Below are 25,422 nucleotides of genomic sequence, written 5' to 3' on the forward strand. Positions count from 1 at the left end.
TCCTCACAGTCACCAAATGGGGCAAGTGCTTTAGAAATGTTTTCAGAACAATAGCCAAAGCAATAAAATAGGGAAGAAGGCACTGAATACAGCCTGATGATCTATCATAGATTCACCCGGCTATCCACATCTAATAATAAGCAGCAATATCTTCAGAATGTGTCTCTGATGTGCTTGCTTAGGACACACCCCCACTGGGATTCTTCATGTCAAGGTTAACTACAGGGGCCTGGATGTCACCAGTCGCCCCTACTTCCAGATGAGGGGTACGGGAAGCAGGCAACAGGGACTACGAAAGGAGGCTTCTAAAACAGTTTGTCCCAACCCCCAATCCAGATATAAAAGTGACAAAAATATTGTACATAAGCTATGCCCAGTCTCTGATGATTGGAGGCTATCCTTTCCTCAAAAACTCTGATAATTATTTTTAAATGTTATTTTAAAGATAAAAAGCTTTGCAACTCTTGTTTAGCATAAACCTAACAAACTGAGAAAAGCATATGGGAAGTGGCTCTTCAGAGGGGCTTGGCTCTCGGTGTTTCTGAGGAGAAGTTCAGGCCCAGGGCTGCAGAATGGTGGGGTTGTTATAACTGCTGAGTTTTGAGGGGAATTGTTGTTATCTAGTGATATCTTTCTACTGCAGAGTCAAAAGTACACCCTTGTTCTTTCTCCTTCCTAGCCATAAATTGTAGGGAGTGAGTTCACAGATGAGTGAATAAACCTTAACTAGAGGGGGGAACAAAGAAGAGATGGTACTTAGAGAAGAAGCTGAGCCAAGAGGTATAAATGGAAACCATGATCATCCTTATTAATGGATTCATCATAGCCACTGTGTTTACATTGCCATGCTAACAGTACTAAGATGACAGTAACTCTGATCACTAAGCCATAACACATCTAGCTTGATAGCTAATAATTCTAAATAACGGGTGTAATAAAATATAATTTATTTATAAAGAATTGTTTCTGAATAGACTATAAAGTACAGAGCGGTAATTTACAGATCTGCCCACACAGCAACATTCCAAGGACTATTTATGTAAAGTGAACTCAGATGTCTAAGTCACATCTCACACCTTGTAAAATCAGATCCCTTTGGCTTTTGTCCAGATGACCACAATGCAGAGAAGGTTGAGAATCCCCACAGTGCACTGTCCGGGTCTTGAAGAGCTCATGACACAGGGGACATGAAGGATGTGGTGGTGGCACACCTAGCAAGCTTTTCCCTACTTCAAAGGCCTGCCTTCATACCAGTACTTGGTTGGCAGGGGCAGGAGGGTTAGTCCATTGTGCATAAGGATCCATTAAAATACAAAACACAATAAAACCAGACCAAACAAATGATACAATAAAGCTTCTAACAACATAACTAAAAGAATTCCCTCTACAACTGAGACCCCTGTATGTCAGTGAAATCCTACACATCCAGGGGGCTCACCTTGGTTCCTATGTATACATGGATCCAATTCAGAATGAATGGGATCCCAGCATATCAGTACAGTAGTAGAAACAGAACAGGACTCACAAAGACTCATTCCAGCTAAACCTGTGTCCCTTACACTGAGTCCTTGTCAGTGATGACCCCTCCCAGTTGGGGAAACTGATTTCCTGGCTAAGGAACCATTACATCAGAACTATTAAATACATTAGACAATTCTGACAGCATCAAGTGTCTGCCGTTGTTAACCCCCCCCCTTCATTATCTTTGAAACTTAATTGAATTGAATTGCTTTACTTGTTTTTCTGACCTGCCCAGTCCAGGTTGCAAATTTGAATTTGATTACTAAAATAATTCTCAACAGGTGTAAGACGTTGGATTGGGAGGTAAGAGTGCTTGCTGCACAAGCATGAGGACCTGAGCTCAAATCCCCCACACCTGTAGAAATGCCAGGATGACCTTTTGTATCGGGAACCCCCACACAGTTAGGGGCAGAGAGGGGGATTGCTGGTGCTTGCTATCAGTCTACCTCCAGGTTCAGTGAGAGACCCTGTGTCAAGGAAATAAGGTGGAAAGAACAAGACACCTAGCATATTCTCTTTGCCTCTGCATATTCAAGGGTGTGGGCATTTACACACACACACACACACACCCACACACACACACCACTGTGGGCATTTACACACACACACACACACACACACACACACACACACACACACACCACTGCTGCCACCACCTATCCATCCATCCATCATCCATCCACCCATCCATCCATCCATCTATCCCAACACCCACCCATCCTTTCATCATTCACCCCCCATCCATCCATCGACCTCAATAAGCAATAATATGGCAATACCACTGGACTGGAAGAGCTGGGAGGACAAGAAAAGCTCATCTTATTATCTCAAAACATCCCTCAATGAACACATTGCTCCTCCCACTCCCACTCTGAAGGGCATCTTATCTCTATGAAGCATCTAAATGCCAATGATACCTACCTTGTGAACTTTAAACAGCACCTCACAGAGGTTATAGGCACGTTCTGCTCGTCCCCAATCCAGTGTGCTTACCTGTGGGTAAGCAAATAGAGACATTTGTGTTGAAGAGAAAGCTGCTTCAGCTAAGAACTCAAGCACTTCTACCATGGAATGATCCCATAGGTCTCAACTTAGATGCCAAACTTCACTTGCCCTGGGTGGCAATAGACCTTATAGTCTGTTGTGGGTTCAGATTCTGTGTCCTCCTCTAGTATACAACATGAAAACATGAATACAAAGAATAATACTTTCAGATACACACCGGTAATATGAGAACTTTATACTCCTGGTGATAATTTCAGTTTACATGAAGATTTAATTCAATTAAATTTTAGTTTAAATACAGAAAATGTAAGATGATTATGAATGTGGGATGGATAAGTGTGACAGTCAAGCAGACACGCTGTTGACCGGTCCTCTGCTCCTCGGGACTGAACTCCCTATATGTTTCTGCTTAAGAAATGAATGGAAAATTTACTGAATCAATTTACTTGAATAGTTTTTTGGTTGGTTTGGCATATCATACCTCATAAATATTAACTTTTGAATAATGTGTTGTGATTTGTACACTCACATATATGACCTCAAAGTTAAAATGTTTCTGTTTTAAAAAATGTATGTACAGAATTCTCAGCAGTGTCAGATCTGGCTCTCTTCTGTTGACTATGCACTTAGTCTTTCAGGCTGTAAACTTGAACAGGGTTTGCCCTGTGTTGCCTTTGAGGCACTGAATCAACAGGTATTTAATTGGCTGGTGGCTTCCTGGCAATTGTCCCATTACACAAAATGCTGCCAAGGTCCTTATATGCCAAGCCACTGAAACCAGAGCACTAGCCAAGAGTGTGTTTGACATGGAACCAACATTGATGCATGACCATTTAACCAATCATTGCTCCAGAACTAGCTCTCTGCTACTGGATTGAATAACAAAATACTGGACAAGTAAACCTTGATTGACAGCAAGTAGGATAAAAGTGCTAATGTAAGCTTGGTTTTGGAGACAATTAGGTCTCCGTGGCTTCTGCAATCAGCAGATAGTAATCCTTGTTGCATCTTTCAATTTAGAATATCTAAGACTTTTGTACTCTTCTCTTATGCCAAAGTCCTCAAGGGTCACACGAGAGTACTGTCCTAACTCAAAGACAATGCCTATTGAACTGGAAGCTGTTCCATCCTCTTGGCCTATAGTTCTATTTGCCTGGGCAAAAGATATGCAGGTGCCCCCTCAGGGTAGAGCCCTAAGGCCACTGGTATTACTGGACCAAAATAAATCACACATGGGTGGGTGCCAAGTTCATCCTTCCCATTAGAAAAGTGCTGATTATTATAAGAGAATTAAAAAAAAAAGATTAGACATTATTCAGAGACATGCTCCCTTTAAGATCTGATGTGATGTTTAAATATGCATCATGCATATTCATAATTTTGCCTTTTCAAAATGTAGCTTGTAAAAGAAGCATTTTTCCCATGTCATTTCCTCCCCCCCCCGAAACAAAATGTGAATGGTATCTCAGAACTTCAGTGTGTAGATTCATCATTTTTGTAAGCCTGACCTTTGTGCTGGACATTTTAGATTGTGGTTATATTTTAATCACCCTAACAGTGACATGATTATTACATCGAGGACAGTATGTTCTGGTATCCTATTGTACCAAATGCATCTCCTTCATTAGCTCGTCATCTGCACATAGTAGGATAGCCTACCTCTGTGTTCTAAGGTAAGAGTGGCAGAGGTGGTGCCTCTTATTGTTGGCAGACTGCATGTCTTCTTGCGCTACATTGAAGGCATTTTCTGGGCATCTGAATTCCTTCTGTCTAACACTCCTGCCAGGAGGTCACGTCTACCCAGTGGGGATGACCCCATCTCCACTCTAGCCCCTGAGATGCTGAAAGTGACTGATGTCCCTATTTTGCATTCTGCATAAATCATGCCTTGCCCCTCATCCTCTCAGTCACTGTGATGATTCAGGCAAGAGACCTTGTCCAGAGATAGCGATGAGATAGAAGGTGCTCAGGTTTCTGGGAAGAGACATTCCATCATTAGACTTGGGGCAAAGGTACCACCTGAGGATTGCTGGGAATCATAATAGGCATCAAAGACTTTGGTTACTGACAGTGCCCAGACAGTGGTTCCTCTTTTCTAATAACATGTCACCAAGATGCAAAGTGACCCGAATGGGGCGAGTCAGGAGGGATGTGGCTGCCCTCTAGCTTGTGCTTTTCTGTAAGCCTAAACTCTCTAAAACCAGACTGTTTAAAAGGCAGCTCTTTCTCTTTGTCCCCTTTCCCCAGATGACCTGAACTCCATGTCTTCCTGGGGGCTTGTCAGAGACCCAGACCTGAAATCTTCCCTCATATCTGGAGAAAAAGTCGTGTACCCGAGTGCTCATCTTTCACTCTCCTAACACTGCATCCCTATCAGCATTTGCTCACCTAGTGACTACCCAACAGGCCCTGGGAGAGCACACAAGCCACTTGCCCAGAGTGGAACACGTGTGCTGAGCAGAGTCCCACCTTGGGGCTGAGCCAGTAGAGTCGGTACAGCAGCCTTACCCACAGGCTGTGGCGTGGACACGTCTAATCCAGCAGAAAAGCAAGCAGGAGACATTTCTGAGTTCCTCCTTACAGAAAATTATCAGCAAAATATTTGTCACATTCCATGGATTTCTTTTCACTTCTTATTCGTTACATTTATCTCTAAAGCCCAACTGTGAATTCAGAAGATAGCCGTCTCTCAGGTACCTGTCTTGATATCTACATTGCTGAAGTAAGAAACGGTTGACACGAACAGCCATTTGACATATATTTACATATTCATAACCAGAATATAAATGTGGCGTTCAGAATCTCAGGTCTGCCTGGTTAACAGTGTTATGACAAAAGTGAAGGTCTGTGGAGCTCTGAAGTTCCCTGCCTTAGTGCTCAGGGTTGAAGCCTTGGAACAGCTACTATGCCTTCCAAGCTTGCCAAGACAGAGGTCCTTGGCCTTGCCAGTGTTTCAGATGAAGCTCAGTGATCTCCATTTTCATTTCTAAGTCAAGTGACACTGGTGGGGCAAATGGAGTCACAACTCCAGGGTTAGTCATCAGTGCCCACTGCTGTGGGGCTGTATGACCACCTCTTCTCCTTGTATGGTGGATCTGTAAGGAAACACAGAGAGCCCCAAGCTCTGTGAAGGAAAGAGGAAGACTGAAGGGAGAAAAAGCAGGGGCTTTGAAAAAAAAAAAAAAACACTGAATTTACAGTAGCAGTTCCACATGGGAGCCACCCTCATCTGCAGACTTAAGTCCATTCTTTCCAGATAAACTTTTACAAATGATAGACTTTATCTGCTTAATTGACATTTGTAAAATTACCGATAGTATTTCCTTCCTGCACAAGGGCCTTCACCCCATCATTCCTACACCAGTGCTATGTGATGCTGTTAAAATGATTTCACAACCTTAATTTTTTTTAACACATTTTAATGGTGTTTGAAAACATGAAGAGATGAAGCATCACCTTTTAGATTCTCGTTTGCAAGTCAGAAATAAATATTCTATCAATGACGCCAAGCAGAGTGAAGAGCAGGGGCTTAGAGATGGTGAGGCTCATTTCATGCTGGACCCAGCTTCTTTCTCAGCAGGATACCTCAAGGTAAAGTCTGCTGGGTCATACCTCCCTTCCTCCCACCCTCTCCCTGGAGGAAGTCAGAAACAAACTGTCCTTGAATGAAGGACATTACGTTTTAGCTCTTCCTAAATTTCCCGTAGTAAGAATCTTTAGGTCCTTCTAGATTCCATTTCAAAATTTTGACAAGGCATGTTGAGAACGACAGCTTAGTGAATATTTTGACTTTTCTGCCATGTCAAGCTTTCCTAAATGCTTATAACTGGCCCTTGAGATAAGGCCTGGTTGTGCTGTAACTGCCAGGGAAACAAGTGACAATCTGGATATTATATGCAGTCACCTGTGTGGCTTCAAATTTCTGGTATAGGAAACTCCACCTCCTTCCTCTAAAGGGGTAGAGAGGACCCATTGACTTTACTCAGATGAAGTCCATCCTGTGATGAGATAGAAGTATGCCCTGCTTGGTGCATAAAGTCTACAAAGAGAGTAGGAACTTGGGAGCTCTTGTCTGGAGCTCTGGGCTTTGCATATGGGAGACCCTGAACACCTCTGGGCCTACTCAGTAAGATGTTATGTCAGAGCATCTCTGACACTGGATGCTCTGCAAGTCACTTATTGCTTGTCTCTGATCCATGAACTACAAACTTCATGTAAGATTAAATAAATGATAATATATTTATTCAAACTTAATGTTTAAGATTTGGGCAAACTGAAAACTGTTACTGAAAATTTCTAGCAATGCCAAGATATAAATCCCAGGCCCAGGAAATGCATATAAATATTTAGGTATAAATTCACTTACCATATTGTGTACATTGCTATGACAACAAAAAGCTGTTTAATATTAAAAGCATGACTTTTATCTTTTAAATTTTATGCGCTTCAGAGCCTTAAAATTCACTTATATATAAGAAAGCCATCCTGTGTTCACCTTGGCCCAGTGAGATGTTCCAGTCAAGATTTATTATCTCTGACATACAACAGGGAAAAAATTGGGATAGGGAATGTAAATAAGTTGCCTCATGTCCCTAGCTGGTAAGCAGAACAATTATGAAGAAAACCTGTAGCTTTGAGTTATTAGTTTGCAGCCAATTCCACTGAGACATAAAATAATTCTTCTTCATTGTCCCATACAATCTTTCCTATCTCCACGTAAAATATGCTTTGGTTATTGTGGACAAAAGATGAATTGTTTAAAACCTTTCATTTTTGTCCGACACTGTTCTATTATGTAAGGTAAATTTTTATCTTTCTATTAACCACGTTGTCTAGGCTGCTTTCAGCTTTTTCCATTTTTGTTTAATGAAAGGCTGTCCATCTTACTCTCAGCACGCTGAGAGTGAATGAACTTCACCTGTTTGTCTCTAGAAATGGATAGGCGTTGAGCTAAGTCCATGGTATGAAAACAAACGCATACATAACCCTGCTTTCATGGTCTGGCTTCTCAGCTGTTGTGTTTTGGACTTTTGTCTTTACTCCTTCTTGCTGATGGTGTACAATATGTAATCAAGGCTTTCCAATTACTTAGAAACTAATTATAGCCCTTTCCTTTGTTTTTCTTAATTAGAAATGGAAACAGCTGTTATGTCTACTTCCAATGGTGTCGCTGGGCTTGTAGATGTCATCACACTGCTCTACGCTAGGAAGAAGACCCTGGTCCTGGTTGTCCCTGCTGTATGGAGATCTCATTCTATGGGGCCAGTTGATTTGGCTAAGTGCTTGGATGGGCTTCCTTCAGACATCCTCTTTCCTTCTATTTTTATCTATCTATCTATCTATCTATCTATCTATCTATCTATCTATCTATCTATCTATCTATCTATTTTTGAGACAGGGTTTCTCTGTGTAGCCCTGGCTGTCCTGGAACTCACTCTCTGTTGACTAGGCAGGCCTCGAACCCAGAAATCTGCCTGCCTCTGCCTCCCAAGTGCTGGGATTAAAGGCGTGTGCCACCACTGCCTGGCTTCTTTTTCCTTCTCTTATAGAGTCTAACCTTTGGGAACACTTTGCAATAGTACATTTTCTGTTTCCTCTTGGAAATTGCTTCATGTTGATTTGAGGGCTTAAAGCACAAAATACTTTTGAGACTTGCTAGCTTCCCCCACCTAAAAATATCCAAATGGTTGATTCTTTTCCCTTTATATCTCATTTAGAGAGTTTTCTGCCATTTCCAATTCACTGAGCACAGCCGTAGACTTTCGCTATCCTCCAACAGAAGGGATTAGCCAGCCAGTGACCATTCAGCCATCAGAGAGTGTCTATGTAAGTCACTTCACCTCCTAACAAGCAGTGACTTTATTATCATTTCAAAGGGATAGCAATGACAGCTATGTTACTGCAGAATTGAAAACTATACAAAGACATAGGGGCTGTACAAAGGAAACCCTCTACATAGGTCTGACTCTGAGTTGAATATCCATTCACACATAACACTGCTTGCTTTGACCATTTGTTTCTTTCACATAATTACCACAGAAAAGAAGGACACTCCTTAGGACTAGGCCTAGGGGAAGCATGTAGCCCTTTTAGCAATCATAATAAAAGATCCAGACGGATGAACAACGTGTGCTTGTGGTTCACAGTGTTAACTGGATCAGTGCTGCTGATATCAGTATCCAGGTATCATATCTGAGTATGATACTACTATGCAAAAAATCTACTTACTCTGTTAGACAAAACCATATAAATTAATTTAGTAACCTTAAGGAACATTAGAGAGTTTACTTCCAGGAGAATTTAATCAGTGCTTATGAAAACATATAGGTGATTTTAATGAGAGTAAATTTACAGCATAAAATTTTCTTTTAATGAAAAAAACCAAACATATCTAGATACATTGTTGTCCTAATCCAACCCTGGGGAAGGAAAAACACATTAGAGGGGAAAGACACTGAAGCAGCAGTTCTCCTTAGTGAGTCTATTTTCCCACCCTCAGCTTTTCATTTTATACAGGATGCACACCCTGAGGGAACTGGGGGATGGGTGCAGCTTCTGAAAACATACAACTGGGCCAAACATTTGTGTTACTTTATCTCATTTTAATGGTAGAAATTTATGTCAGTATGTAGATTCTGATTTTTTTCAGAGACACCAAACTAAGTTTTATTACTTGTTTGCAGTTCTGGTGGGTCAGATTCCAAAAAGTTTAAAAAACAAACAAACAAACAAACAAACCTTCAAATGACAAGTGTCTGGGTAGAACACTTACAACCCATTTGGCCAATCTGAGGACAGCGTGGGTAGGAATTAGAAAATAGAACTATGGAACAGCAGCATCCACTCTTACATTTGTGTGATAAATCCCACTAAAGCAGGCTGTTAGCTGTAATCAAATCTGGAAATTGTGTGAAAAAGAATGGCTTTGGAAATTTCATTATTTAGACATTTCGTTAGAAATATCTAAAGAGAAGGGCCATGTTTTGCTTTGATTGCATTTTGAAGTCTTCAGCCATATAACTGTCTACATCCCACCTCCACACCAGCTGATATTTGAAGCAGAGAAATGTTACAACTGTTTGAACTGAAAGACAGAAATGGATTTCCTTTAGGAATCACTTGTGGTTAATCCATAAGCAGGACCCATTCTAACCACTGAGGTCTGGAAAAGGCCATCTGTCTTGGCCTTCTTCCAGGGCCCAACCTATCTGCTGCCTGGCTCATATGAATAACTCTAGCAACAGGCCTCTTCACCCACCAGATGCAGAGGTATCCTTACCGGAGGAGCGCTGAAAATGTAGCATGACGAACCCCTCAGGGCTAAGAACTTGGATCTGAAGTTCTGAGAGTTGTCAGCTCCTTGGAGCCTCTCATTTACCCATCCCATGTGCACCACCTGCAGAGGGAAACCTTGGAAAATTAAAAGCCAAGCCTTAATGAGAATGTCTTAAGAGCAGAACACTAACCACACTCCACACACTATGATCCGTGACTTCAACACAACATGCCCAGAAAAGATGGGAAATCAAAGAAGCCTGTATGAATCTTCAAGTTCTAACTCAAGTCAAGTAGAGGACAGAAGTATACAACAGTTTGTGGTGAATACTCAGATACTTGTGGAGAAAGGCTCTACACAGTAGCTGATTTGTGGTTTTCTTGTATTTCTTAAAAATGTGTTGTTACAGGGCTAGAGAGAAGGCTCGGGTGTTAAAGGCAAAGGCTCACAACCTAAAGGACAAAAATGCAGTGTTGAGTTACACTTTACTGGAGGTATTTCTCATTCTCTTGTGCAGATTCAAAAATTGCTCATTATATTTCCAGTGTTTATAGTAAAAATAAGACATCATACAAAGTGAAAAGGATGACTAGGTCTTTCTTTAGAGTTTAACTCCATAGTAGTGAAAATAGTACAAAACACAAGATTCTTACAACTCACATAGTTTCAGTCTTATTCTATGAAATTTAAACTACAAAATCAGAATGTAGTTCAGGTGTATCATGAAAATAGTGATACAATTTGAGAATTCAGTGGATGACTTCAGCCTGTTAAATGTTACCTATATTTTTATATGGCACATACTTTTTAGTAAATGGCATGAGTAACTTCAGTTGAATTTTCCCATCTCTCCATTTTGCCATTGCAAGGAAAATCAATTCACTAAAAAATTCTTATTCATGAAAAACTTAAAGTAAGACAGAGTTCCCAACTCCTTCTCACCTCTATCTCTACTTTTTAAGTAGTGTTTATATGTAGTCCTGGCTGTCCCAGTAAGCTATGTAGACCATGCTGACCTCAACCTCATAGAGACTGGCCTGCTTCTGCCTCCCTAGCACTGTGATTAAAGGTATGTCCCACCATGCCTGGCTTGTCAGCACTTTAAATGATATATCATATGCACTATTTCAACCAACATTACCCAGTGTCCTTCAGGGATGAAGACCTTGTGTCCAGAGGTTTTGGACAGGAGTAAAAAGCTCACTAGCAATTCTCATAGTCCGGAGTAGAGCATCCCTGCATCAACTTTTATCCAGTAACTCCTGGCAGTATTCACTCTCACACACGATAGACCTATCCTTGGGGTCAAGATGTCAGCTGAGAGCTAAAATGCAAACAAGACAGACTCTGTGGAAAATAGCCATCATGGCTGAACATAATCACTGCTATAATGTGTACTGAATACAAATGAATGCCCCTCAAATCTATAACTTTGTCATTTACTAGAATTTTCATGTATGTATAGAAGCAATATGTATGAATATTCAAGGGTGTGTAGTGCATGTTTATACATTTGTGTAAAGTCAGGAGGACTATCTTGGCTGTCATTTCTCAGGTACTCTCTTCTTTTGCTCTTTGAGACAGATTCTCACCCTGGCTTAGAGTTTGTCAACTTGACATACCTACAGCTCTAGGATTCTACCTGTCTTTGGGTTATAAGTATGTCAAGTTTATTTCTTACCAACTACATGAATGAAACTCTGGTCTTAACGCTTAGGAAGCAAGAACCTCACCAATTGAACTATCTCCTTAGCCTTAACTTTGTCTTACATGTGTTCCAAGAAGGGGAGTCGTATCAATGTGATATGATAAAATGACTTTAATATTATCAAAAATGTCATGTGTGACTTGGGGTGCCTTTAATATAGTTGGACTTTATTATAAAAGAGACTAGAATGCACAATATTGCATGATAACCGTGAGAATTTAATACTGCGTCTTAGAAAAGCCCTCAGGCACAATGATTGCAGACAGAAACAAAACAGTATTTGCCCTGTGAGACAACTGTTGGAATTTAAGTCCTTGAAGGTCTCCTGGATTCGGCAACATTCCAGATAGAAACCTGACAGTAGCAGGGTCTTCTGTCTTTCTCCTCTTCACAGGGCCACTTACATTGCAATGAGCTGTGACAGGCAAAGGACTGTGACAGGCAGGCACAGCAGAGAGGATGGTGATATTCAGAGGTACATGAGTGAGTGTAGATAGATGCATGCGCACAGTGGACAAGCAGGCACTGGAGACAGCTGGAAGGTAAAGTCGAAGCTGCAGGTCTGGGTTCCCAGCTGAATTAGAGAAGCTATGATCGCATCCTTCTCACAGCAAAAGAATTTAAACAAAGATGAACTACCCTTGGAATCCAGTTCATTTGAGGGCCACCGTGGGTCATCAGAGCTACAGGTATTAGCTGGGGACCCAGTGCCACCTCTGGAAATGCTGCAACCAGCATTTGGCTCTCCTTGTCTGCTCTGCCCTTCATTTCATCAGTATCTGGGTGACTCCACACTCGGTCAATACCATGCGCTCACATAATTCAACAGGAATTCCATACTGAGGAGTGGCCAAGAAGCTGCCACTGTAGCCAATGTGACAGCTCAGGTTAGTAAGAATGTGAATCACCAATTAGCTGGATGTGAACTTAATTAAATCCCAAGTATAATTTAATACTGCCTAGGTAGCACAGAGGTAAGTTATAGCTTTGCTGTTATTCGGAACACTGGCTACCTTGTGAATCTTCTTTATGTATGCATAGCTAGTTCATAAATAATCTACAGGAAGCTAACCTTATCTTTTACATTATGAAGTTTTTAATGACTTGCTGCATGTTGTAAGAAGTGTATATCACACTTTCTGAATGCTGCCCTGATGGTATTAGGTGATATAATTAACAGGAGACCCAGGGTTTTGCCACCTCTGCAGAGAAGTACAGTTTCATCTATCTGTTCTGGTATCCTTTCTGTGGAAAGTCCTACTTCTTGCTGGGCCAGTGTAGATACTAGGTTAGGCCTACAATAGATGGTGAGTACACACCTGTTTTTTAATTCTATATGAAAAGCTACTTTCCTGTGCTACTAACATTATCCTTGGAGTGTTAACCAAGGAATCGTCTGCCTCAACTGAAATCCAAGTTAGAAATTCTAGAAGAAATTTACTTTGGAAATAAAGCTGTTTGAAGTTTTACTAGGGTAGACATATCCTCAGTTTGTGCTTATTGTCCTTAGGTTTATGTTGGCCGTGTATGTGTGTGTGTGTGTGTGTGTTGTGTGTTTGTGTGTGTATGTGTGTGTGTGTTTGTGTGTGCATGTGTGTGTGTGAGTGTGCATGTGCATGTAGATCAAAGGACAACAATAGGTGTCATTCCTTATGGCTGTCTATCTTTTTTTTGTTTTTAATCTTTAAAAAGGGTCTCTCATTGGCCCAGAATTCACAAAGACTAGACTAGCTGGCCAGTTAGCCACAAGACTCTTCCTGCCTCTGCTTCCTCATGCTGACGTTATAAGCATATAACACCATGCTTGGCTGTTTTATTTATTTATTTTTTTAATTTGGGATCTGGGGACCAAACTCAGGTCTTTATGCTTACAAAGCAAGCACTTTACGAACGGATCCATCCTCCCAGCCCATTTTGGTCTTTGTTTAAGACAAGAGTGCTCCAATTTATAAGGTTAAATTCCAGGTGTAAGAATCTATGCCCTGTGCTTATTGTACTTGCTTCTAGACTTTTTTATTTTTATTTCAGTTTTATCAGTTGTTAGACCCTGTGCTGGATTGTCTTATATCAACCTGACAGAAGCTAAAGTCATCTGAGAGGAGGGAACCGAAATAAAACAACAACAACAACAACTCCGAAAGGCACGCTGCAGGCAAGCCCACAGGGCATTTTCTTAATTAGTGATTGGTTAGAGAGGATCAAACCTATCATGGGTGGCTCCATGCTTAGGATGCTAGTCCTGGGTTTTATAATAAAGCAGGCTGAGCAATCCACAAGGAGTAATCAAGTAAGCAGCACCCTTCATGGCTTCTGCATCTGTTCTTGCCTCCAGATTCCTGTCCTGTTTGAGTCCCTGCCCTGTTTGAGCTCCTGTCCTGTTTGAGCTCCTACCCTGTTTGAATTCCTGTCTTAACTACCTTTGATGATGAATATTGATATGGAAATATAAGACAAATAATTTCCTTTCTTCTCCAAGTTGCTCTTGGTCTTGTGTTTCATCCTAGATGACAACCTTAAGCCTTTGTTGTTTTTTTCACATTTATTTAATTATTATTTATTATATACCAACAGTCAATTGTTGCTTAAAGTGGGAAAATATTGCTTTTCCTTTTTTAAGGGCTTAATTTCAATTCCTAAGACACAAAATGGAGTGTGTAGAATTTGCAGCAAGTGTGTACCCACTTCTCTAGAGCACACCCAGACACTCAGGATGGCAAGAATGGTGTGAAGGCCGCCAGCACAGCATGATGCTCCTTTCATGTCTAACGTGAAAACACTAATGAAGCCCTGGGGCAAGTTCAAAGTGCTATGCAAATTTTCAGTCCAGAAATAAATATATGAATAAATAAAATCCCAGAAAGTAAAACTTCAGATTTAAGTTGCATGACTTTGTGTTGCTGTACAGATGAAGAAATAGGAGTTCAGATGCCAGTATGTTCAATGTTTCTGCCAGAAAAGGACACCGCTGGATTTAGATCCCAGGCTTTCATCAAACATGGCAATGTCAGCCAAGTGTGATATGTAGTGGAATTCACCAGATGAAGGTGATCTCTCTTGACGTGAGAGGTGATTGGTGTAGGACCTGCAGGCTCCTCAAAGGTTCTACAGTACCAAGAGTTATCATTTCACTGTGGGCTCTTGATATCCAGTGACAGGAAAAGGTGAATTCCAAAGTAAATGAAACACATCCTTCTCGCAGAACAATGCTATTTCATTGTAGGAAAGTTGTTTGTATCTACTTGCAAACCCCACCATTCTCTGATGCAATCCAGATCCATGTTCTGGAGACACCACTTTCCAGTGGCACACTGGAACTCACTAACCCTTCCAGGAGACCTGACCTTTCCACCTTCTTTATCATGTGTGGTACGCTCTCCTTTGGTCACCAATATCTCAACAGGCAGCAGGGTCCTGTTGCTCTCACTGAATTGACTGGAGGAGCTGTGGAAAGGTCCATGCCACTCCTTGTCATCTTTGAAAGGGCCAATTCTCCAAGCACAGAATCTTAGAGATGCTTCAGAGTTTTGAGGGGCTAATGAAATTCAATTTCAAAAACAGTAAATCATTTCTGGGAAAAAAAACCCTAACACATCTGGTGATGAATTCAACACCTCACCAGCAACAGATAAATTGAGAAAATGTTTATGTGTAAACCAAGTGGAGGTGTCTTAGTGGACAAAATTATAAGACATTTATCCTCAAGCTGCAAACTTTAGTGGAAATATAATATTTTAATGTGGGAAGATATAGAATTAATGCTACTCTTTATTGAAGACATTTATGGAAGTATTGATCATAAAATAGCTAGCCTCTCTTTAAGCTATGTAAAATAAAATAGCTGATGATTAATTTATAAAATATTGAAAGTAATAAATTATATTTAGAAGAGTTATTATTATCAGTGTAAAAATGCTGACTAAGAGGCCTGATTAAAGTATGGACTAAATTTATTTTCTTTCTCAGTCAACATTGAATTGACAGAGCAATGTTCTCCTGAGTGTCATTGCCTTGACTTTAGATTCTGATGATAACCACTGCTAGAGCATTCATAAGCACCAGTTACAATAACAGGAATACATTGGCATTAGTTTTCTTGGGGTTATAACTCATGCTTCTGCAAACCTATGAAAGACAGTCTGGCAACCAATGGGTTATAAATAAGTTTTCTCTCATGTGCACAGCTCAAGCTATGACTAATAGCCATTCTATGAAAGGGGGATAGGGGCCAGGAGTACTCATGATGAGCTGATGTTGAAGAGGGGCCTGTCTGGGAGAGCCTTGCCCTAGGTAATGCACCATGTGAGAACACTTCCCTGAAGGAGAGGGGTAACAGGATCTTAGGCACAGATATTAACACCTTCTAGGTCAGTGGCTCCTGGGAGCCCCAGCAACTATAGATAAGAATGTTATAAACTGAATTCCACCTCTGTGTTGACGAGAGTCTACAGGATGATTTGGTCATAAATAGTAGCGGTGTTGCAGATCCAGGGCCAAATTATCTTAACTTTTCTTTATCTTTAGGAAGATTTATGACTTACTCCAAGTCTCACCTACCATGCTCGTGACAATCAGGAAGATCCTTTCAGAAGGTCCTAACAGACCACTAGCTATTACCAGTTCTACAGCTAAGAATGCCACAATATGCGAAACCTACTATATTTTCCCATTTTGCTTTAAACAACCAACTCGATGTTCATATCACTATATTCTAAAAGTAGCTTGAATTACAATTTTCTCTGCTTTATTACCATAAAAATTTCATGAAACTGTTACCAAGTTGGAATATGGTATTTTGTGTGTGTTGGGGGGGGGGGGAGGGACCTCCACAAGTGTTTGTGGGCCATGGTTACTGAAACTTGGCTCCAGAATAAACTCTCATCAAGTCAACAACATCATATAACACAATGATCCCAAGTCACACAGGCCTTTCAACATCCTGAATCCCCTTTAGGCTCTCACACAGTCCTTTCTAAATCCTGTTCAGATCACATTTTGTACTGAATACAACCCACAGGCACCATTTATCTCTGTAAACACAGGTGATCAGAACAGTCCCCCAGTGTGTTCCCAAATAAATAGAAAGCTTTGAGTTCATGCACGTGGCAGAGTCTACCAAATTCAGTATGATTCTCACTAGCGTTTTCCTATCTAAATTCTACAAAAGGAAGCAGCCACTTTGGGGGTTTGTTGTCCTACTAGGCTGAAGGCATACACTTACCTGGTCACAGGGAGAACAGCATTTATTTGCCATTTTCATCTGTAGAAGGAAGACAGCAAGGGGTCAGTGTGCCACGCATGTTATTGCCTTCACTTCTCAGCCTGTCTAAATGGCAGCTGAAATTAATCAGCCCGGGAAAGTTCCTTGGAGATGAGGTTCCTCTTATGCTGTGCTTATCTTCAAATCAGAGCAAATACAAATTTATCACAGCAATTCTCAAGGCAGGAAAACAAAGAAACAAAATAAAGTGCACAGGCACACTAAGGTTATTATTCCCAAATACCAGCCCTTGAAGTGAGGGCAGCTATGGGATGACAGATGCTTAAACTCTACCATGTACAGAGAGGGGGGAGGGGGAGGGAGAGAGGGAGAGAGGGAGAGAGGGAGAGAGGAAGAGAGGGAGAAAGGGAGAAAGGGAAAGAGGGAAAGAGGGAGAGAAGAGAAAGATGGCCTCTACTCTGTGTCATGCTACAGTGACACAAAGACCAATGCCCACAGTGGGTAGTTCATTCCTTATTTATATCTCTGAACCATGTAGACATGTAGATGTCAGTTTGAACAATTTTACCAGTGACGAATTGAAGTTCAGAGGAAGATTCACCCAAGCCTTTGAGCCCACAAGTCTGCCCTGCCATGCTGCCCAAGGGTCACCTGTGACAGTCACCCAGTCAGGACTCTGCAATCACTGGCATTTCTTCAAATGTTAATCCAGCCCCACCTATTCTCTTTCTGTTTGTTTATTTATATATTTAGTTATTTAATTAAAAAACATCTACCCATCTAGTACCATAGGCATTCAAAGTATGGAATAGTAAAACTGAGACTGTAGGAAGATGTTTATTTATACACCAGCAGAAAGATGGCTCTTGTGCCTTCAGAGCAGAAATCTCACATACGACCACATCCCTAAACATCTCAGATTATTCAGCAATTACCAGGACAATGCAGGAGATGAGGAATGAGGGGACAGCAGTCACTAGGCTGTGTGATACAGGGTTCCACAGGTTGCAACAAGTTGCCAAGAGCATATAAAGGAACATGAAGCCAACATATAGCATGGGTATTAGGAGAGAATGAAGATGGAAGCTAAGCCAAGACATTGGCTGTAGGCCAATCCTGCCACAGTGACATGGCTACAGCTTGCAGTACTTCACGAGAGACTTAACAAGGAGTTGATGTTCTCTTCCCCAGTATATATCCATTACTGACTTTAAACATTAAACATGTCACCCAAGGTATAGAATGCTTCTTTCTGACCCAAATGCCTTCAATGATACCCAGTTTATGTCTCTGGTTAGGTATACCTTTTTTATTTTTATTTTTAAATAAATGTGTGTGTGTGTGTGTGTGTGTGTGTGTGTGCTCATGTATACGTGTGTATATATTTGTGTATATATTTGTGCTCATGTATGTGTGTGCATACACTTGGGGAGTCCAGAGGAAAACCAGGGTGTGTGTATCATATTTTTATATCAGTTATTAACTTATCCAAATAAAAATGCTACATTGTACACATTGTATTAAGATGGTTAGACATATGTGGCAAGAGAGAGAATGGGAGGGAAGGGACAGAGAGACAGACAGAGAGGACACTAGCCTGGAGGTTTCCAATGTGTATCGAAACACATTTGAATAGGTTAAGTTTTAGTTATTGAAGTTGGATATTCGATCCTCTGAAACAAATATATGTTCTGTACGCAGACCTAACCTTGCAGTGGGTTAATTATCCTTGGAAACCTCTCATCATGACTGCTAACACAAAGAAGAAAGGGAGTAAGTCCCAGACTTCATGCTCACATGTTGAAGCGTCAGGTCATTGATGTTGGTTGAGATTGCACGCAGCCAGTCAGCACAGTCCTGGGCAGTGGAGAATTGAAGGACTCCTGTGCTGGCTCCGTCCAGGGCCAGCACCTCCAACGCACTGGACCTGCAGCAGGAGGGAAAACAACAGGGAGCTAGTCAGCTGAAGAAGGACACCTGGTTGGGAGTCCAGCAGGGGCCAAGTGCTTCCAGTGCCTGCTGTGCTATGCTCAGCTGTGACACACTTGGAAGAGAAGCAGACAGTCTTAATCTTCTAGTCAACAGGTATATTAGGCTAGCCTTACCAAAGGGAAGATCCACACTGAACTCCCTTATGAAGAGCTGTTTGTAATTCAATAGGCACAAGGAAAGAAGGTCAGATGGGACAGACGGCTTGTTCTGGCTGAAATCTTAGAGTTATTCTTTTATAGGCATCCTAGCTGTAATTAGTTTGAAGCCCACCTACCACCTGAATCCTAACATGCCATTAAACACCAACACAATCAGTGCTGATAGCAACTGGGATCTCCCGGGGCATGCACTTAGGATACACAGCAGAGCTCCAGAGAAGCTCTGGATCCTTGCTTCCGTATAAACATGGGGAGGTGACTGACGTAAGGCTGACTCAACCCCCAGTAACTGTCCTTGTTGCGAAGTCCTTAAAACCCATACTGCACATGTATCCATCTGCAGTCCACACTCAATACTGTTGTAATAACCTCTCGTCTATGAGTTCTGCTAAGCAAGGGGGAGGGCATAAGGGAGGAGGGCTATGGAGACTTTCCATGTGTGAGCAGTTCTCAAAACAGCTTCCTATGAATAAGTAATCTTTCTTTTTTAAACAGAGATCCCTGACGGTTCCAACCTTAATAAGCAGTTCTTGAACGAGAATGAAACATTTAATTATTTCCAGCTGATTTTCCAGCCTCGTAGAATATGAAGGGTGATGAATGCATTTCTGCAGGCTGTGCCAGAGGATGAGCTTAAGGTGGTGGTGAGTTTAAAGTGAAGGTGCAGACAGCTGATGGAATGGTTTAGGGGAATGGGCTAAGCATCGCCATCTCTGCCTTCATAACTGTTTCTAGTTGCTTTCTCTCAATTGTGTCTTCTACGTAGAGCCATTTGTCTCTAACTCCTTCATTTCAAGATTCCTTGTTCTTTGGTTCCAAGGAATAGCAGCCTTAGACCTGTGTGTTCTGCATGACAAATTATTACGTTCTCTATGTGACACTGGATAGCATTAAAAATCTGTTCTTATGTTTATTTTGGACACCATAAGAGCATGGGCTTTATTCTAACTGCATTAGGAAGTCGCTGAGAGGCTCTGAGCAAAGAAATGGCATGATGATAAGAAATTGATGAAAACTATACAAAAAAAATAAAATGTGTGGTAAATAGGCCAAAGGGACAGTGTGGGACAGGAGAGAAAACTGTTAACCACTGGAGTAACCAGGCAAGGGGAGCGCTTGGGGAAGCCAGCCTGGGTAGGTGGCAGGAGGAGAAAATTAGTGCAGAGATTAGACTCAGACCACAGGACAAGAAGGAATCAACAGTGCATCCAAGGTTTGGCAGAATGCACAGAAGTCTAGCTGTGTTATTTGGCAGCTGTGCTGGAGTAACTGGACCCAGCATGTGGGGAAGGCCAGACCAGGGACACAGTTTGGACCATCTGTTTTCTTGTGATGCTTCCCAAGTAGAGCTGGGTGTGGGTGGTGGAACAGTTAAGTGTGGGCACATGTCTTGTCTAGAAATAGCGCATGGGAGATGTCCACTCTACAGGGTCAGGCTGTGAGAAGGAGTTAGCTCACCATAGAGCAACTTGGTCAGCATAGCAGCTAGAGAAGGGGAACAACCAGCAGAGAGAACAGCAAGAAAGTGGGAGATGTTAGCCTGGCATGATTCCCCAAAGCCAGCCCCCAAAGAAAGATTTCTGCAACAGAAACAAGTGTTGGGGTTCTGATGTTCTCTGTACACCAGATGTGAAGACTCCTACTGCCCCCAAATATAGAAAAGATATGCAAACCAACAGATGTGCAAATTATAAGGCAAGATGCATGAAGAAGCCTTGCAACGGGGCTCTTGCAAAAGCCCAAAGTGCCTCAACTCCTAAACACACAGATATTAAAGGAAGCAAAATGTCAGAGCAATATTCTAAAGCTTTTTGGTAAAAATGATCAAGAGCCCTGAACGATTACAGAGAAGATGATAAAGTCAATCTGGAATAGAGGACTCTATTCTTGCTTCAGACAAACAGGAAAACAAGCAGATTCCAGAGTTCTGGTCCTCTTTTGTCAGTGGGGAGGGTACCATCTAGCCAGGATGATGTTTGAAGACCTGTGATGATGGAGTAAAAGTCCAGTCCTTTGTCTGGATCTGAGTGGAATCTCAGTTAATGGGACCAAAAGGATTTTAACAGGATTTGATTATGAAAGTATTATGTAAAATTTATTTAAACGTTGGAAAAAAGTATAGATTAAGGATATGGAAGATGGCTGAAAATCTGCCACAGTATACCTGAGCTCTCATCTGAAATAGAGACCCCTGCCCATCTTTCTCCAAGCAGCTGGGATGTCATATACAGCCCCTGCTGCATCCAGGGAGCCTGAGACAGAAAGCCTTGTTCCTATTCCAGCAAGGTTTTACACCCCCACGATGTCCCTCTCCAAGGGCAAGACTGCTTCAGGGGAGCAGTGGAATCCACCTGCATGGTCAGCAGCTAACTGCCATCCACTCTCTCCAAAGGGCCATGCAAAAGCCATGTAAGGCTGAAGGATCCGTTGAATTTCAAGTAGCAACTACTTCTGCATTCTCTGGTGCTGACCATCCAATATCTCTGCACCACCAGCATCCATGTTAGTGACCATATAATCTGATTTTGCCTTCTGAAAATGAAAACCTGTTATATTATCTCAAAGCTAACGAAATACAATATATTGATGCTACATCAGAGTTCAGTAATGGTGGTGGGATATGAATTGATCTGCCAATCAAATTCCTCATTTTTAAAACCTCATCCTTATTTGCATCATAATCCCCAAACTTATTATTTTTTTAACTTGTTCCACTAGAAGTCTCTTTTCCACCTCAAGATCAAACACTAAATGTTACCCAAAGTGTTCTCTGAGAAAACTTCATCAATAAATATATTGGCTTACTACAGGGTTTCATGTACCAGGGAATTGTACTGTCCAGACGCTCATGGAGCTGGGACAAGCTAGGATTTATCCACACCAGGCACATTGCTCAACATAGAAACAAGCCCTCTGGTCACTTGTGCCTTTTCTGCTTCATTTAGATACTGGTAGGAAATTGAAAATAAATTCATAGTCCACAAGGTACTTAAATTCTGCTCCAGGAACCTTGGGTAATGTTTTCTGGCTAGGATTCTACTGATTTTCATAGAGGTGAGAAAATGAGTAAAGAATTTCACTGAGTCCAGTGGGTGGAGGCAAGAAGATCAGTTCAAAGCCAGTCTCAGCTACAACTATATGAGACCCTGTCTTGAGGGTATCCCTAGTTAAAAAATAAAAAGGAAAGAATACAGAATTGTATACCCCTCTCCTATTTCTGTTTTTTTTTAAATGATTATTCTTTGTGCATGTGTGTATATGTGCTCATGGCAGTGTGGGGAGTACCTTTAAAGGCTAGAAGGTGGTGTTGGATCACCTGTAGCTCAAGTTACATAGGTGTTGGGAATTTTTGCCCTTTTGATATGCATTTTTAATAGGTCAACAATGTGCAAAGAATTCTTATGCTTTTCAAATGAAAGTATATTAATTCTCTTTGTATCTCTCTGTAAGTCAAAAATTAAATAACATGGGAGGGGCAATGAAGACACCTTACACATCTAACAAACAATGGTGTTTAAAATGAACAATAAGGAGAGCCAGCTGGCAGGTACCCTTCCTTTGTAATAAACACTGTGCATCAGTTTTCAAACATTGCCATGGTGTTATCCTCACCCTATGAGGGTGTTATTATAGAAATTCAGAAGCTAAGCTTGTATATGTTAACCACTTACCCAAGTGTACTCCATAAGGCCAGCCTAGCAAAGGCAAGGACCCACAGTCACCACCAGGAGAGAGGAGGGGCTTCTGACTCCAGCCCTCTTTTAGTATCTGATCTGAAGAAACTATAAGATCCCATGCTCTGAAACCATGGCAACCGCTATTTCCAGAAGCACATGGCTCATTCTTCCCCCCACCTCACTATTCATTTGTACCTGGTTTCTGATTTGGGTTTGGTAATTCTACATTGGCTCTGATGGCTAGTGGCTGTCATTTTCCTTTTTCTTTCTGGGACAGGACCACAGACTGAAGATGCATAGTAGTCACACTGCTATCTGGGTAAACTGGCAGGAACTTTGAATCACGACTTATCTAAGGAAAGACAAACAAAACAAAAACAATGACAACAAACTCTCTGTGCTAGAAAATTGCTTGATAGGGAGAACCCTTCGCCATCTTAGGATCACATCTATGCTGAGGAGGAAGCAGAGGGCATTTGTAAAGCACAGCTGGAGAAGTCTCCTCTTAGCTCCACATAAGGGAGACAGTTCACCCTAAAGAAGAAATCTGGGTAGATGGTCCCTGAGAAAGACTTGGTCTTCATGGGTTACAGGCCAAAGAACTGTCAACATCAGTCATTTTTAAGACTCCAGAAGGAGCTCCATTGCCACTTCCTACATGTGAGAGCCAAGTGAGAAGGGTCCCCGGGGTCACCAGGACCAGTCACCATCCATACCTGACGTGCGACTCCAGGCTCCACAACAAGAGACAAATCACTGATGCTTTCCTGCACCTGGCCTGTGTTGCAATGTCATAGCAGCCCCAGAGGGTTCAGACTCTATCTAATGAGCCAGATTAACCCACGCTGGGAGAGTCATTGCCTCTAGAAACTTTTCAGTCTCTTCTCCCAACCGAGGCTCTGGACCTGTCATTAATTTTCCTGGATAAGAACCAGTGACTGGGTCCTTTATCACTGTGAAAAGTTCCTAACCACCCCGTAGTTCTTAAAGATGAAGAAGCTGGTAAACTGAGGACAGAGAGTCAAGATAAAATGACTTTGCCTACAGCAGTGAGCCAGGACTAGAGAACTCACATGCCTCTGCCACTGATGGAGATGAAAGATTTGTGAGCACAGCGGGCAGCTAGGAGCAGGCTCTGGGGAGAAAGTCATGCACACTCTATGCTACTTTCATCTATTATGATTCAATTCTTCCAACTTTAAAACCTCTTCCTATTTATTTTCATTTCGGATCTTGAGAGCCTATTAAATCTCTACACACAAAGGAAAGGAGAATCAACTTAGCGCTTGAATGGGAAGACTTGTGATGAGTTTATCTTGCTCAGCTAAGAAGCGATCTTTGTGTCTGAAAGTGGAGGCTTCAGTATCCATCAGCACACAGGGTACTAATCCCTTAGAGTCAAGATGAATAATCCCCAGAGATAGAAATGAAAGATTCTACCTGGGGAAGCTGATATTTGATGCAGGAGGAGAGGCAGACAAAGAGGTTGAGGGAGTCAGACACAGAGGGGATAAGTGAGTCACATCTAGAAGAAAGATATCTGGTGGGGGGGCAGCAGGCCAGGAGTGTGGAGATAGCTAAGGGGGCAGTTGCAGAAGCATTTTGCTACTGGACTTAACTGCTTGGACTCAGATCGGGACCATTAAACACAAGTGGTCACTAGCCAAGGCAGTAGACTAAGGTGGAGACTCAGAAGAATATCTGTGGCTTCAGCAGAATACTGATCTCACTGAGCAGCTGTAGCACAGCAGGTGTCGGGAACCCATGTAGCAAGGCATTATCTCTTTCCATCAGTCTTCTGGCTATAGAATGAGGTTCTCCGTGGATTTATAGACAGTTCACTGAGAACGAAATGGCAATCCTGCCACCTGTTTGCTGCTGGCAAGGTTGTGAGGTCCCCAGGCAGAGAGGAGCCCTTCCTGGATAGGATGGACAGCATAGGATAGATTTAGGAGAGCATAAGAAAAGCAAACTGCTGTTCCTCTTCCAAAGCATTCAACACAACTACCTGGGCACAGCAGGAGATTCCATGGCTGTGGGGAAGATAAACCCTGCTGCTAAGTCACTGACAGCCTTCGGAATAAACACCCAGCTAGATGTTTAGGGCCCCAGTGCTGACAACTCCCCATGAAGACTTGACCTTCACTGTCACACACCCAAATTCTCAATCTCCCAGCAGGCCCCTCTTCCTACAGAGATGAGTGGTGTTCAGGGCTCTGCGTCTACATACTACCTGAGGCTGGCACCCGAGGGAGGCTCACAGGCTTTGAGAACACTATACTGTGGGAGGCCTTGACTGCCTGACACGTTCTATAAAGAAGCTTTTTTAAAATTTTATGTTTTGAATGAGTGTTAAAACATGGCACCACCGTTGGCAAAGCAGATCAAAGCATTTATTAGGATAATTGTGACTTGCACTATCACTTCACAAAACGTGCTTATCTGCAGCGTGCCTAATTCTGTTTTTCACTCCACAAAGCCCATCTGGTCCTCACTGATTCTTCTTATGTAAGGTGAGCACTTTAGAACAAATGGGGTTTTACTCTAAGTTACGAAACAAAACTTCATTGTTATTTGTAGAACCTGAACAGATGGGGCAGCAGGACTTAACCTTGTAGCCTTCACTTCTCCCCACTCTCTTTTCCCCTTGCCTTTCTGCTCCCCTTGCCTGATGTGCAGAAAGAACAAGGTCAGTGACTCCTTATCTTTTCAAGGACAGTGTGAAACAAGAATATGCCTCTTGAAAACAATCGTGTAACACAGGACAGTGAGTGAGTGTGGGCTCCTGCACTGTTTAGCTTTGTGTATTAGGGGTCTCTAGAGAAACAGAACCAGTTTTATATATATATATATATATATATATATAT

General features: G+C 41.9%; 1 protein-coding gene across 1 annotated transcript in view; it reads right to left on the bottom strand.

Moving 5' to 3' along the window:
- Nucleotides 1-25,422, bottom strand: part of Sntg2 (syntrophin gamma 2) — a 199,700-nt gene that overhangs the window by 48,939 nt on the left and 125,339 nt on the right. Inside the window, exons 10-13 of the mRNA XM_031356509.1 lie at nucleotides 18,526-18,655; nucleotides 16,729-16,767; nucleotides 9,806-9,922; nucleotides 2,443-2,514 (exon numbers count right to left, since the gene is read on the bottom strand). Of these exons, the coding sequence (XP_031212369.1) occupies nucleotides 2,443-2,514; nucleotides 9,806-9,922; nucleotides 16,729-16,767; nucleotides 18,526-18,655 (358 nt within the window). The remainder of the gene's footprint in view (nucleotides 1-2,442; nucleotides 2,515-9,805; nucleotides 9,923-16,728; nucleotides 16,768-18,525; nucleotides 18,656-25,422) is intronic.

This window comes from Mastomys coucha, unplaced genomic scaffold (assembly GCF_008632895.1).
Source record: "Mastomys coucha isolate ucsf_1 unplaced genomic scaffold, UCSF_Mcou_1 pScaffold6, whole genome shotgun sequence".
Lineage (NCBI taxonomy): Eukaryota > Metazoa > Chordata > Mammalia > Rodentia > Muridae > Mastomys > Mastomys coucha.